The sequence below is a fragment of the Lates calcarifer genome, linkage group LG2 (assembly GCF_001640805.2).
Source record: "Lates calcarifer isolate ASB-BC8 linkage group LG2, TLL_Latcal_v3, whole genome shotgun sequence".
Lineage (NCBI taxonomy): Eukaryota > Metazoa > Chordata > Actinopteri > Centropomidae > Lates > Lates calcarifer.
The window spans coordinates 27,454,293-27,468,711 of NC_066834.1; the positions used below are offsets into that span (position 1 = coordinate 27,454,293).

General features: G+C 42.6%; 1 protein-coding gene across 1 annotated transcript in view; it reads left to right on the plus strand.

Moving 5' to 3' along the window:
- Positions 1-14,419, plus strand: part of elp4 (elongator acetyltransferase complex subunit 4) — a 49,539-nt gene that overhangs the window by 19,223 nt on the left and 15,897 nt on the right. Inside the window, exon 9 of the mRNA XM_018668015.2 lies at positions 1,896-2,002. Coding sequence (XP_018523531.1) covers positions 1,896-2,002 — 107 coding nt within the window. The remainder of the gene's footprint in view (positions 1-1,895; positions 2,003-14,419) is intronic.

Genomic DNA, 14,419 nt, shown 5'->3' on the forward strand with positions numbered 1-14,419 from the left:
TAAGGGGGCAACTGGAGAGAGGGGAATGAAGGAAGAGGAGGGGAGGGCACTGTTGTTTGTCTCCACTCTCTCAGTCCTCACCATCACTTTTCCTGTACGGTTTTCACCATTCCCTCTTTCTCCCACTCGCTTCTCTCTTTTCTATCATTCTATCACACTCTCCACGCATAAAGGTCAGTTTAAGCGAGTGGGGTATTTTTAGCCGTGCCTCTCCAACTCTCCCACTCACTCTTGCGCTTTTCCTCTCATTTCCCCACTGCCTCCCCTCCACGGGTTAGACAGCCCTGGTTGTGACAGATGAAGGGATGAGGAGTAAAAACATTCAATGGCAGATTTTGGTTTCATCCAACAGCATGTTTTATTTAGATAACACATCCCATAGTGATCACATTCCTCTGCATTGGAAAGGCAGGTGGCTTGTAAATCCGTTCAACATATGAGCAGTGTAGCGCATCATTTTTTAAAATCGTATGTATTACAAAAATGTTCTCTGGAATTTGCAATTAACATTATTTGAACATCTTGTTCAAAAAATATATTTGCCCTCTGTTCAACCAGCCAGAGATATTCTGGTTGGGTTATGAAATACATTTATGTGTATGACTGTTTTGATGTGTGTTCATAAGTGCAAACGCATCTGGTACGAGTGTGAGAGTGCGTGCGGATGCGCGTGCGCGCATGTTTGCGGCAGCAGTTCAGGGCTGCTCAAAGCATGCTGGGAAGCCTGTCACTGCAAATCAGGCAAGGGGAAATCACCCAAGTGCACAGAGGAGAGAACCCACCATCCCCCACTTTCTGTGTCTGTCTCCCTTTCTCCATTACTCCCTCGATCTCTTCTTTTCTCTCTCACGCTCATTTATACCACTCGACTTCTACAGTATTCTTTCACTTTTATGAAATTGTAACTTTGTGGTGAATGGAAATGAGGAATGAAAAGTGAAAAATCCTCCAGAGCTTCCTCTTAGCTGTTTTAGGAATTTTTAGCTTGTGTGTTTGTTCCCTGTCCCTCATTGCTCCAACGTGTCCCATTTATAGTTGGCAAGTTTCCTTAACAGTACAAACACACTTCAGCCCATAGAGAAAAAAGGAGAGAGTGGGAATGCAAATATAGAAATGTTAACAGATGTCGGACGAGCCATTTATGTGGTGGCTTTGTCTCATTTCACTGAATTACCACCATGTTCCTAGTTTCTGCAGGTGGAGTTTGCCTGCTGTAAACATGATGCTTAGCACCATTGTTTTCATCTGTAAAGCACTAATTTGTTAATGCATGCCCTAATTTTATTACTTAACACTACATATAATCCATTCACTCATAGACCAGTTTACTTCAAATAAGGACAAATGTATGTAAAAATACACTTTACTATCACACTTGCTTCAAAGGAAAATATGTTTCTTGTAGATATCAAGAAGAAAAAAGTGAAAACTTATATTCATTTTACAAAAAATAGAAAAATAAATTAGTATTGTCAATATGTAAAACAAATGAAGATGTACATTTGCAAATGCACTTAACAAACAGTTCATCCATATATGAAATCAGAGTAAGATATTTCAGTAGATATTTCCTTGATAATTATGTGATACTGAAATGCTGTCTTGCAACCATACAATAAAGCAATATTTCTTTAAAATAGGTATTCAGTGGCAGTTAGTAATAATTCATAGTGAATATATTATGTGTAATTTAGGGGAGAAAAAAAACTGTTTTACTTATTTTACACTTAAATAAGAAAGCACACCTCTTTTCACAGCGCAAAGTTATTGGCACAGTGTAACATGACACATGCACACTGTGGATAGAACAGGAATATCGTCCTTGTACTTTTGTTGTATATCTTATGCACTGTTAAGCTCATTCAGCTTTAATCTGCTCTCTCTGTCCTTCACAGGCCTGCTACATGTACGCCAGGTACCTCACCTGAACTGTCTGGCGAGTCAACTCCCTGACCACAAGGACCTGGCCTTTAAGCTCAAGAGAAAACAGTTCAGTATTGAGGTATGTAATCTAGGCTACTCAGCATACCCAGGGTTAAACAACACATAGTGTTCAGTGGTTCTACTCTCTCGCTGTATTTTTAATGCTGTCTCTTAGTGAGATTTTTTGCTTTTGTTTTGTTGCCCCAATTTTACTTCTCTAATGTATTTTTGTACCTTGCCATGTAACCATTAACCTTAAACAAGAGCTGAATTTAGATTCAAAGTAATTATTTATTAAGAAAGCCATTACATTTGTTCCATTTGCTGTGTTCATAGCAGTGCTGATATTAAGTGCTGATGATAATGAGAAGTCTTGCACGTAAGCCAAGCTCTGTCAGCCTGTGTTTACTTCTATCCATTATTGGGTGGCAAAATCAAAGGTGAGGCTATTGATTATACACTGTTGCTGCCACACTCACTCCAGTGTGACATCAAGAGGCAGCAGAGTGAGAAAAATCTCTAGCCATGAATATGTAGTGAAAAAATACAGTTGGCAGTTAAAGATGTAGTTTGCATTTTTGATATACTATATGAATTAGTCACCAGTCATGATAACGATGCAAGGACATGCCCCCAGCTGTCCGTGGCAGACAAAAACGAAACAACTGCAACAAACAACGTCGCACTAACAGAAACATTTTAAGCCACAGTAACTCTCAAGTGAGTACAGTAGGCACAGGTTGTTGTTCATTCACTCCCCTGGTCACAGCCATGACCTGTTGAGAAAAAGAAGCAATGTGCAGTAACTTTACCTTAAACTGTAGCCCGGAAGCTAATTTGAACGTTATGAGACGTAATCAGACATTAGAAATACACAAAAATGTTTTCCTCCACAAGGGATGGTTATTTTTTATTTTTTCATTCAGACTCATAGTTTAAGTTCTTTAGATTAGCTTGACTATTTTGAGCACGTGTAGAATAGAGGCTTCTACATTTCCTCATTAATTTTGATTTATGATTTTTCAACCTCTTTCTCTTTCTCTTCCTGTCAGAGACGCATCCATTTTGCATGTGTCACATCATCACTCTCACTCCGAGCAATCAGTCTGTCACTGAACTACCACTCTAGAGACAAATTAAGGGGCCCTCCTCTTAGCTCAGGCTCATGATTGGTCCTCATTACATTATCATTACCTTATCACACCCTTTGGTCCTTGGCTCTTAGTGAGTCCTATTGTCTCAGGCAGGAGGTGAAGGGGAGGAGAGGAATGCCCACCCCCCGCTTCTGCAAACCTCCCCACATCCTACGGTCAGCCCCTTCTCATTTTCTGCCAGCCTTCACCATCCTTCTAACCCATTCTCCTGTCTGCACTGGCCCACTCCCCCTCCTTTCTCTGACCCCCCAAATAGGCCACTCCAGTATAGATTTATAAGGTCCATAAAAGTCAAGGTGGTTATCCTCAATGGTCTTTTAATTAGGCCTCTGTATTGGGCAGGCCAGGGGGCCGAGGCCTAGGGTATCCCAGTAGCTCTATGGGACCTGGATACCGTGTCATATATCCCAGCAGCACATTGTTAAAACCAAGCTTTGTCTTCCTTGGTGAAGGAGCTTTATTGGAGTTTTTTTGGCTGAATGGGAACCATACACTTGTTGTGCCCTCAGAACATAGCTTGGTTCAAAACTCTAAAATGTCTGTGATTGTTGACATAAGAGAGTAATAATATGAGATGTCAATCACAATCCTTGGTCATGATGCATTTTTATGTGGCAGGGAATTTCCCAGAGAACATTGTATCATATCACCAATCATGCATCAAATCAATCAAAACATATATTAGTCATTGTAATGCGCCATTATGTTCTTGTGTTGTGTTCTCTGGTGCTGTGATTGGCTGTCATTAATTTGTAAATCACCTGAGATGGAGATGTCACGAAGGTATGAGTGCGTGTTGACTCCTCATCCCTCGCTCCAGAGGCTTACCCGAGTATGAGATCACACACAGGTCCACCGTCAGCTCTTCATATACTGTGTCTGACCTGTTGGTCAACTGCCTCGGTGGGCCGCTGATTGACACATGAGACGGCGATTGGTTTCTAAACCCAGCGTCTGACATGTGACAGCCCACACCATCCCTGCTAATCACCTCATTTACTCAAGCTACAGGACTTCTCTGCCTGGGGCCACATAATACAGCTTTCTCTGAGTTTGTTTTGCGCTGCTCAGTCTGTCCTCTTTCGCACACCCATCGTAGTAGACATAAAGCACTTCTCCTGCTGCTATGCACTTATTTCAACTTTTGACTCCTTGTCCGTGTTTGAAAAGCAGCAAATTCAGCTGCTCTTCACATATCATCTATCTGGATTAATTTCTTGTTGGTGTGGTGTTGGATGACAGGTGATTGACAGCACTAGCTCCTCACCAGCTGGGTCAGGCAGCTACATGTCACCCCAACTGTGCATGGAGTCATGCTGATAACTAATTTCTTAACTGCTGTTTGACTCACGCTTCACCATTACCTAGCACTTCAGGAACGCGGAAAAGTATTTGTTTGCCAGTGCGCAGAGTACAGGCTTTGTCAATAAAGACATGTTCTTGAATCTCACATATGTAGTTATTTGTAATGATTAATTTTTGCTGATCTGGTCGGTTTTTCGCACATTCATTCCCAACCCCAAACTCAGCACCGTCATTAGGGTTCTGCTCATTTCTTGATTAGGTTACCACAGAAACGGTAGACGTTTACGTGAGTTCAAGCTGCGGTTGATGAGCAGTTATTAGCCACGGCGCCTGAAGTCAGAATTAACCCATGGCCCTGTCTGAGCAGGTAGGGGCAGTGTTAGGTGTTTAGACAAGATTAACACATACTCATAGACACATACACAAACATTGCTTGCTTCCCACACATAGAGATACTGACGTTCATGAAACGGCACAAGCACATACTTATTGAGAAATGTTCGCACGCACATATGTGACAGAAACTTTTCTCAAACACGCATACGTGTGAGGAGAATTTTTTCACTCGCTCATATTAAGCAGACACAGGCTTCTGTCAGTAGTTTCACAATGCAAGGTGCTTTGAGGATGAAGTTATGAAGAATGCAGATGGTACGCAATTACATTCTCCTTACCTTTGTCTGACCCTTTAAACTGACAGGTAATGTGCCTGTGGGGTACTGGGGTGCTGGAGGGGGGTCACGGGGTCAAATACAGTATAAGACAGGGATTTGCGTCAAATTAGTCCCCTCTCAGAGAAGCTATTTGCAGGTGTCTGTTGCACTGACAAGCTATGTCACTATAGCTGTGGAGTCTGCACCCGCAGCTTTAAGGAAACTTTCTAGTCTTTGAGAACTTAAAATTTAATGTTAATGGTTTTTTGTGTGTTTTTGTGTGTTACTTTGAAGTCTGTAGTGGGGAGTGCCAGTGTAAGAAAGATATGCATGTGGTCAAGTTCCCAGACCACATTCATTTAATGTAAGAGTTACTGTACTTCACAGTTTCTGACTTGTACAGTTGTCATCAACATCTGAGTCAGAATTACAAGCTTCTGTGTATCTGCCTTCCTGCTGAATAAGGCAGCATTCAGGCCTTGCATGAAAATACACAGCCCCCTTCATTCATCAGAATGGGACCACTTCTCTGACGCAGCGGGTTGCCAACGCAGAGGGCACTGGCAAAAAAAAAAAAAAAAAATGCTGTATCGTCTGGCAAAACCATTGAACCTGGCTCAAATTTTGCTGAAACACAGTGCATGGTGAAGTTCACAGTGCAGTTCATCTGTCAAGACGCTGTGGTGGCCTGTCAGAATCATGCAAGCACACATTCCTGGTAGATTACTTTGTAACGTGAAAGCCGTTTTTCTACTGTGTATCTGGCAATCAGCTGCAATGAAAGGTAAAATAATTACTGCAATGATATTGCCAGCATGAATTGTAAAAAACCTATTTCAAAGTATTATAAACTTCTGTGCATTTGATAGGCCTTGAAACTCAAGGATCTATTACTCAGACTGCACTTCCTGGACTTAATTTCATTGACACATTGGTGCTTGAAACAACAGGCCCCCACTAATGCAGCCCAGTGCCACAGAAAGTAAACAAACATGGATGTCTTGAGTCAGCCAAAGTCCTACATTAAAGGTAATCACCTACTAATTTATCAGATATAGTGCTAGATTGACTATGCAATGTACTTTTGAAACCCTAGCCCAACCAACTCTGAAATTATATGAACATCTCATGTCCAATGACCTTCCATCCCACATAACATGAACTAGACATCAGCCAGTTGAGTAAATTCTTAAGCTGTGTGAAGGGGAAGCAAAGAGGGGGCAGAAAAAGGGAATGAAGACAGTGATGGTGCTGAGTAGAAGAAGACTTAAGGAGAAGAGGAAGGCGAACTGAAAGAGTCCGAAGGAGGTGTGCGGAGTAGGTTAATGTTTCTTGGCATGTCCTCAAAACGTCTTTAAGACAACGCCTGTGTCTGCCCCCTGTTGAAGCCTGTGGGTGCCGAGGGAAGGGTGTTAATGGACCTATGTGAGGAACAGAGCGAAGGCTTAGAGAGGAGGGGGGAGGCGTAAGCAGAGAGGAGCAGTTAAGTGATTCTCAGGTCAGGTCTAATTAAAATGAGGGCTTTTCCTCAGAGGCACCAAACCGTCTTATTGAGAGAGAAATAAAAAGGGAGGGAAAGAAAGAATTGTAGAATGCAGAACGAGTTAGACAGAGACCCAGTCCTCAGGGCATGTTTGTGTATTTGTTTATGTGTTTGTTTGTATTCCCTGCCTTGTCGTATATCTGCTTCCCCATGTCTCAAATGAGACTTGATACTAAAGATCAGAGAAAAGCCAATATTGAGAAAGAATACAGCGAAACAACTAAACTGGGTCATTCAATATGCACTTTCAGTATTGGATCGCAATAAGTGTTTGCAGATCAACAATAAGCTTAATACAGACAATAGGCTTATTGGATGTCCTGAACCTATTAGTAGCATGCAAAAAAATTCTTAGGTTCTCCACACATCTGCCTGTGATTCCTACGTCTGCCTTGGGAATCACCATCAGATGGGAATGGACTTTTGGAATAATATTCCATGTAAATAATTTATACTTCCTCCCTTGGTGCACACCAGCCTCTGTCGCATTTTGGAATGAGGTGTGCTTATGGTTCACGCAAATATGAGAAGGAGAGAGAGCGAGAGCTCTGTGCAGGCCAGTCTGTGGCACGCGATCGTACCCCTCAGCCGAACAATATTCACAACATACAGCAGATTTGCATTTATTATTTAACAGGGATTTTATCTATTCTGCAAATGTGCATGTGTGTTTGAAAAGGCCGAGCTTGTAAGGTCTCGGTGCTGAGTCTTGAGTGTGTGGGGGGGTACAAACGTGCAAGTTTCTTGGGGGTTGTTTGTTGTGGTATCTGCATGATGGAACCTTCAAGTGGTCCAGATGTGCTACATAAGTGTGTGGATTGATGGTAATTCTTTTAATTTAGAAAACCAATCCCACTTCACTAATGCCATTCTACTAACACCAAATCTTGTAAAGACTTCACTGAATCTTATGGCTGGAAGTGCAAATCTGGCCCCCCATAGATGCATAGATGTATGATATGTGAAGTCAAGGTATCCTGGGCACAGAGGATGTGCTTGTTCCAACACGGTCAAGGTTAAAAAATGATTAAAAACACTGGCTATAACAGCCCCCAGTGAGCTTTTTAAATGTCTAGGGAGAAAAAGCAGTAGCAGTTGTGTTTGCTGTAGTGGAGCTCAGTAACAGAATATCTGGGACTTTGCCAAATGTGCTGCCTACATCATCACAACGCCGAAACGTTTCTTGCAAACGGACAGTGTTAAAGCAAAACAAAACAGGGCATATGTGCTCCTCCTGCCAGACTGAGTAAGAGTGTGGTCTGCCCGAACTCGCCCTGGAAGTGAAGCTGTTTCATCAGTGAGCAGTGAACCCTTAACATGGACCGTGCACCACTCAGCCCCCATCAGACTAGACTGGCCACATTGGACTCAGACCTGATTAAAGTAGCCCTAGTTGTCTTCAGCTACCATTAGAGAGAGGAAGGGAAAGAGGCTGTAACTTGCATGCCACCCTACATCCATGGGGTCTTGTGGTACTATAGGGTATGTGTAAGCGTGTTCAGAAAGGGCTCGCCATTAGCATAATGGTAGTGACTGGGGAACCATAGGCCCCCCGGTGCTTCTAAACCGGGTCTTCACTGTATCTTTGGCTTCTGAATCATTTTATTGTGATATTCCTTTAGAAAATAGTGTCTAATTTTGCCTTAGGTCCATTAACTTTTTGTGCAAGTCTTAAAAACTGTTGGCAAGAGTGGCAAATGTGTTCACTGTAAATGCGGTGCAAAATTGTTACTGCATTTCCTCATAGGCATAATTCATAATTTACTTTTGATCCTTGGTTGTGCAAATCATAGATACAGTGGTTTATAGAAACTAATAAACATATATAAAGCAACCAAAATAAATCTGTTGAATGTTTCATTTTAAAGAAATCTAGATAATTAGTGACACTGCAAATTAGACTGCTCATCACAGGACGTCTTACAATTTGCAATCATCCATGTATTTTAAAAAAGCTCCATGTTAGCATTTGTATAATCCAGATATTCAGCACTCTAAACATTTTGTCCTGAAGCATTGTTACCATTATTACTGAGACTTGACTGAATATTGACAACAAAGAAAGCAATTGTCCCATTTTAAATGAAGCAGTCCCCTCACAGCTGTTGGTTCACAGAGAAAGTTAAAATTGCCATCATGGGCACAAACAGCTCCATGGTCGGAGTGGTTCAAAGGTGGAATGTTGATCCGGAGCAGGAGCATCAAACTCAGGAAGGCTCTCTGCTTGGGTCCTAAAAATAACTTTCCCACACTCTCACCGCGCAGCGTCCTGGGGGGGTCAGGAGGAGAAGTGTGTGTATGTGTTTCTCTGTGTGTCTGCTCAGTGTTTATGTAGTGTTTATGCTGTTGTTATGTGAACAAATTTGAAAACACAGATAATGTGTCAGCTGGGGTGCTCTCTGCACTAATCATCAGATTGTTTTACTACAAGTTTGTTCTCTAAAATGGTGAAGTCTCTTCCTCTTCCTTTTCAGTAGTTTGGCAGACAACAAATCCTATGTCCATTTTACCATCATTTGGTCAAGAGTGGAGTGGAATGATAGATACCTTTTATATAGATATGACCAGATACTCTAGGGTAATTCTGATTGCTCTACCACTTTATGAGATTATTTATTATTGACTGTAGTCTTGTATAAAATTGTATAAGATAGACTCATCACAACAGAATACGTGTCCTTACTTCAGTCATTTGTTTGCATCACAAAAAAGTAGGCTTAGAGATGCCAGATCAGCTGGACACTTAGCCTTTTCTCCAAATGCTTTCTCTGTCACCAGTCTCTCAATGAGTCCTTGCTTGACGAAAACAAATTGGGTCTCTTGATCCTCTTTCTCTCTCTTTATCTCCAAGCACACCATAAAGGCATTTGTTTCAGCTAATCATGGGAGCTACTTAACCCCTGCTACTGTGAATATGGTTGTATTTAAAAAGGATTCACCCAACAGTCAACACAGAGTTGTTTAAAGCGGTGTCGACCATTCAGAGAAGCCGGCCGGCCGCTGAATGTTACAGTGCTCATGAATTTTATGAGGGCAAGTGTCCCTGTCCTTCAGGGTTCACAGGTGGCTATTGAAAGGCCTGGCCAGATGATGGAGGATAGTTAGGACACATATAGAGCCCTGAATAGACTTTAATTACACTCAGCAGATGAGTCAGGGGGCCACTGGAAGGACAAGCCCGCACTTCAAAAGGCAAGTTGGAGGGCAAGGTGATGGTGCCTTATCGAAATGTTTGTGACCCCATCTGCGAATCACAGTGCATTTGTGTGAGTCAGTGGTCTTGTGTTTATGCAGCAAAAATAGAACAATTTTCTTTGTGCATTTGTCACTGAATGTGTGTGTGTGTGTGTGTGTGTGTGTGTGTGTGCGCGCGCTGACTAACACACATACGTGAATGTGTGAAGGTGGGGGAGGCACTGGGGGTGGGAGAATACTCCAGTGTGTGGCTTAACCAAACTTTCCTTTTGTCCCTAACAATGATGAGTGATGATGAGTGACAGGGGTGTTAGGAGTGGGATCTGGGGAACAGAATGCACCTAAGCAGCGCTCATCCAAACTCACACAAAAGGCAGCAAAAGGTCAAATCTGAGGCAAGCTTCTTATCCACCGGCGTCTAATATTGCACCATGTTATGTATCACATAATAAGCTAAGACAGTTCATGTCTCTTTGCTGTGCTCAGGCTGACATGCTAGTAATATGTTAATGCAGTTTCGCTACCATCCTAGATCATTTTGAAAATGACTGTGATAATTTTGAAGTATAATCATTTTGTCAGTAATTGATTATTGAAAGCTTTTCAACTGAGCCCCTAAAATACCTCTTGCCTTCTCTTTGCCCTCAGTTTAAATTTTAATAATTGTTGCAGCGAGATGCTCACTGTCTTAGTATCACTTCTTCCTATTAACCCAACCAGTCCGCATGTTGGTGTGTCCCCTCTCTATGAAGCAAGTAAGAAAAAACGCACAGTTGTTCTTTTGTTACGCAAAATCCATACGTTCTGCTTACACAGCCCAAATACATGCACACACCCCTCCTCTTAACCCCCCACCACCACCACACACACACATTATGCCCCACTGCTAGCTCGGGATGAGGACGACTTGCGTGCAAGTATTTCCCAGGAGGCCGTTGTAGACTGAGGGTTCTGAGGCCCGAGGATGGCTCTGGATGGCGGTTAGCGAGGAACCAGTATTTTTTTTTTTCCTTGCACTCCTCCTACCCCTCCCCCTTTCTGAGCTCAGGCAGTGATCGTAATGGGGGGTGACAGCTCACCTCTCCCTAGCGTGCCTACGGTCCTCGGAGCGTTAGACCCCCCCGTGTAACCCCACCACCACTACCCCCCAAGTCCCGGAAGGCCACAAAGGTTACTCCATATGTTAGTCTGAGGATTCTTATGAATCTTTTTTTTTTTTTTTTTTTCCAGACGAGTGTATTTTCTGTCAAGTCTTGAAATGTTTCTATAAATCAAATTGAATCATATATATTTCTGCTTGATCCCCTCATCATAAATATATGTGCCCAGTGTGGATTGTTTTTCATTGCTTTATCATTTTTTTTTTTTTTTTGCTCTGTCATCCTCTGCTTTCTGTTCTTCTGTCTGTGTGAGCTGTAACTCAGTGGTGTGAAAAGATCCAGGGCCTGGAGTTCCACATCTATTAAAGGCTTCATGTTTGGAGAGGGAAGTGATCTGATGGCCCAATGTTGTACGCTCACTTACACAGACTGTTTGTATGGGGACGTCATGTACACTTGCTTCATCACCCACTGTGAATGTGTGTGAGTGTGCGTCCATGTGTGTGTTTTGGCTACGCCTGCGTTTAGCATGCATTTAGTCCTGGTAGTCCATCTTTACACGCCTTTCTAATGTTGTAACATTAGAAAGGCACACACACACATACACAAACAATGTTTAGGTCTCATAAACATTGTTTGATTTCTTTACTTTATTTGACTAAAAACAAGACAAACATACAGCTCAGCTTAATTTGTTAAGTTCAAAAAGTTTGACGAACTCTGTTGCAGACACCAGAGTTTTCACATGCTGAGTGACTTCATTTACTCATACCAGAAGTAACTTGCTCACCTCAACAAGAAAAGATCCCAATGAGCGTCCCTCTCTAGATAAATCTCACAGGACATGAAAGTTAACAGCCTCCTTTGATGCACATCCTTAAAACACACTGACATTCAGCAGGCCTCGCTTGAGCTCTCTGCATCAACACAACTCTTGCAAGGAGACAGGAGATGTAATGCACAAAATTATAATTAAATCAGTACAGTGAATTTCTTGCACCCCTCAATAGATTGCACATCTTGGGTGTTTGTGTATGTGTGTGTCTTTGAATCTCAGCGAGTGTCTTAATGCCTGTGCAAGTCTTAGATAACTGGCTGGTAAAATTGTATAATGAGGAGTGTGTGTATTGAGAGGAAGGTTTGCGTGCTTAGATGGGCAAGGAATAGCGCACAAAAGCATGTGTAGTGGTGAATATTAGAGAAGGCAGAGTGTTAGCAAGGTTACTCTGTGTACAGAAAGAAGTGCTTTCCCATCTCAAACTCACTCACTCTCCCTCTTCCGATCACCCTTTCACTCTGTTCCTTTTGTCGGAGGCCTCCTCCCTCTTCTCCTCTTTTTTTAATCATACTCAGCTTTTTAAGAGTGTTGCTTTTCTCTACATTCAAACCCCTTATTCCAACTTAACTGCCTTCACATTCACCCTTTTCACCTCATTTGCCACCAGACACAAAGTCGTCTTGGCATCTTATAAGCTGCTGCCTGTTTTAAGAAGTTGTAATCACGGTGAACATTCAAGTTAAACTCAGCAGCACTGCACTGCTGTGGGAATCAATCTGCAAGAGTGGAATATGCAAGATAAGTGCCAAAGGGGGTGTGCGCAGCTTCCCGGCATCCTCTCCAAACACCCTGCAGGCTTAAGTGGAATCCCAGCCCCGCCCCACATTATCACCCCATGTGATGTTTGGGGACGCGTTCAACACCTACCCCCGGACACGCACATGAGCCCTCTTTCTTTTCTCAGTCTGGTGTACAAGTGCATTACCACTTCAAGCCTTAATGGCAGCCTACATATCAGAGAGGAGGTACTGGCCTGGTGTAATCTGACTCGTCTTAATTACAGACAGTATCCAGTAATAGGCTGCTTCCATAGATATCAGCCATTAGAGCAGTGTCTCTGACGGGAGAGGTCTGATTGGCTACGAGGTAGGTGATAAAGAAGCCATGCCTCATTTACCTCCAATTTTTTGTTCACACATCCCCGTATTAAAGTCAAGCGTGAAGATGGCAAAGGCCTGTGTTAAACTGATTTATGTGCTCTCCTGTGTGGTGGTAGCTAATCTGCTCCTCCTGATTGCATTGTCAGCAATCAGTGCTGCTCGACAAGTAAATGATTTCGCCGGATGGAAGTTGTTTCATCAAAGTTTGAAGTTTTCATTAAATGGCTCCTTTTTCTGAACTCATTAAAATTGATATCAGTAGTGCATTCTTCCTCTCTTTCTCCATAGTGAGCTTATAAAAGGACCTTGCCTCGGCCTTAGGCATGCCTGTGTGGTTTCCCTTCCAAAACCTCAAACCAACTGCTCTTGTCTGCTAATTGAACTAAACCACAACAAGTGTCCTCAAAAAGACTTTACAAACTTGAACAAGATGTTCCTCTTTCAGCAGACTTTTACTGTTTCCTATCAACTATCTGCACTTGTCTGACTTTATCCTCTCACCACACAGCCCCTGACCGACTCACCCTGTGCTTTCTTCGAAGAATCTTATGATTTACACTGATGAATGATGACCAGAGGGATATTGATGATAAATTCACAATTCTTCCATCCCACCCATTCAGTTTGCTTTTGTTAGTGCCTGAACAGCATGTGATCTGATGACATGATATGTTTGAGTAATTCCACAGACAGCTTCACCATCCATTTCAAATGCCATAAAACAAAGTCAAACCATTAAAGATAATATACCCATTATTAGTATGGAAATTAGAAACGGAATGCAATAGAGTACTGAAAGCTTGTCACTTGAGTGACAGTTAAAGAAACTCTTGGTTCAGTGCGCTGTATTTAAGATATGTTTGATGTTTTTCAAACTCCATATTTGGCACATTATCCTCGGGTGGCAGCTCACACCTTGTTGGTATTTAAGACAGATTTCAACGAATATTACCAGATCGTGGTGGCGGTTGCATTTAAGGGTGCAGCTCCCTCATAACAGGGAGGTGTCGTCTGCTGACAGATCACTGTCTGGATGAGAGAGCACAGCAGCATCCCACCTCATTACCGTAGCAACACACTAACCGAGGGACCGACACACTGCTCGCTGTGATTAAGATGTAAATTTCCTCTAATTGGAATGTAAATTCATACATTTATATGAAGACGTCAGCTGTCAGATTGCAATATTGTGTCCTTTTTTCTCCCTCTCCCCTGTTCCCCAGGCAGGGACTAGGTGCCTGTAATCTGTATCATACTCCCACAGCCCATCCTGGGATTTGCCGTTTGTTTAATGGCGGGCCCATTGTCCTGCTTCCAGCCCGTCATTGTAATGCTTCCCATTCATGTTTCTGTGTTTTGTTGCAGTCTGATTTGCTCTTGCTACCTGTGTTTGTTCCTCCATGCATGGCTGAGCCGTCAGGGCTTTGGGGACGGGGAGGGACTTTGAGACGGGGCTGGGGTCATTGGGTGGCCGTATTTTGTGTGTGCATCGATTACTTCTGCTGAATGTTCCTCAATGCAAATAAGTCTGCCACTTTGAGAGGAAGCACATGTATCTGAAGTAATTAATTTTACCCTTGAATGCCAGCTGTGGTGTTGGTTTGATGT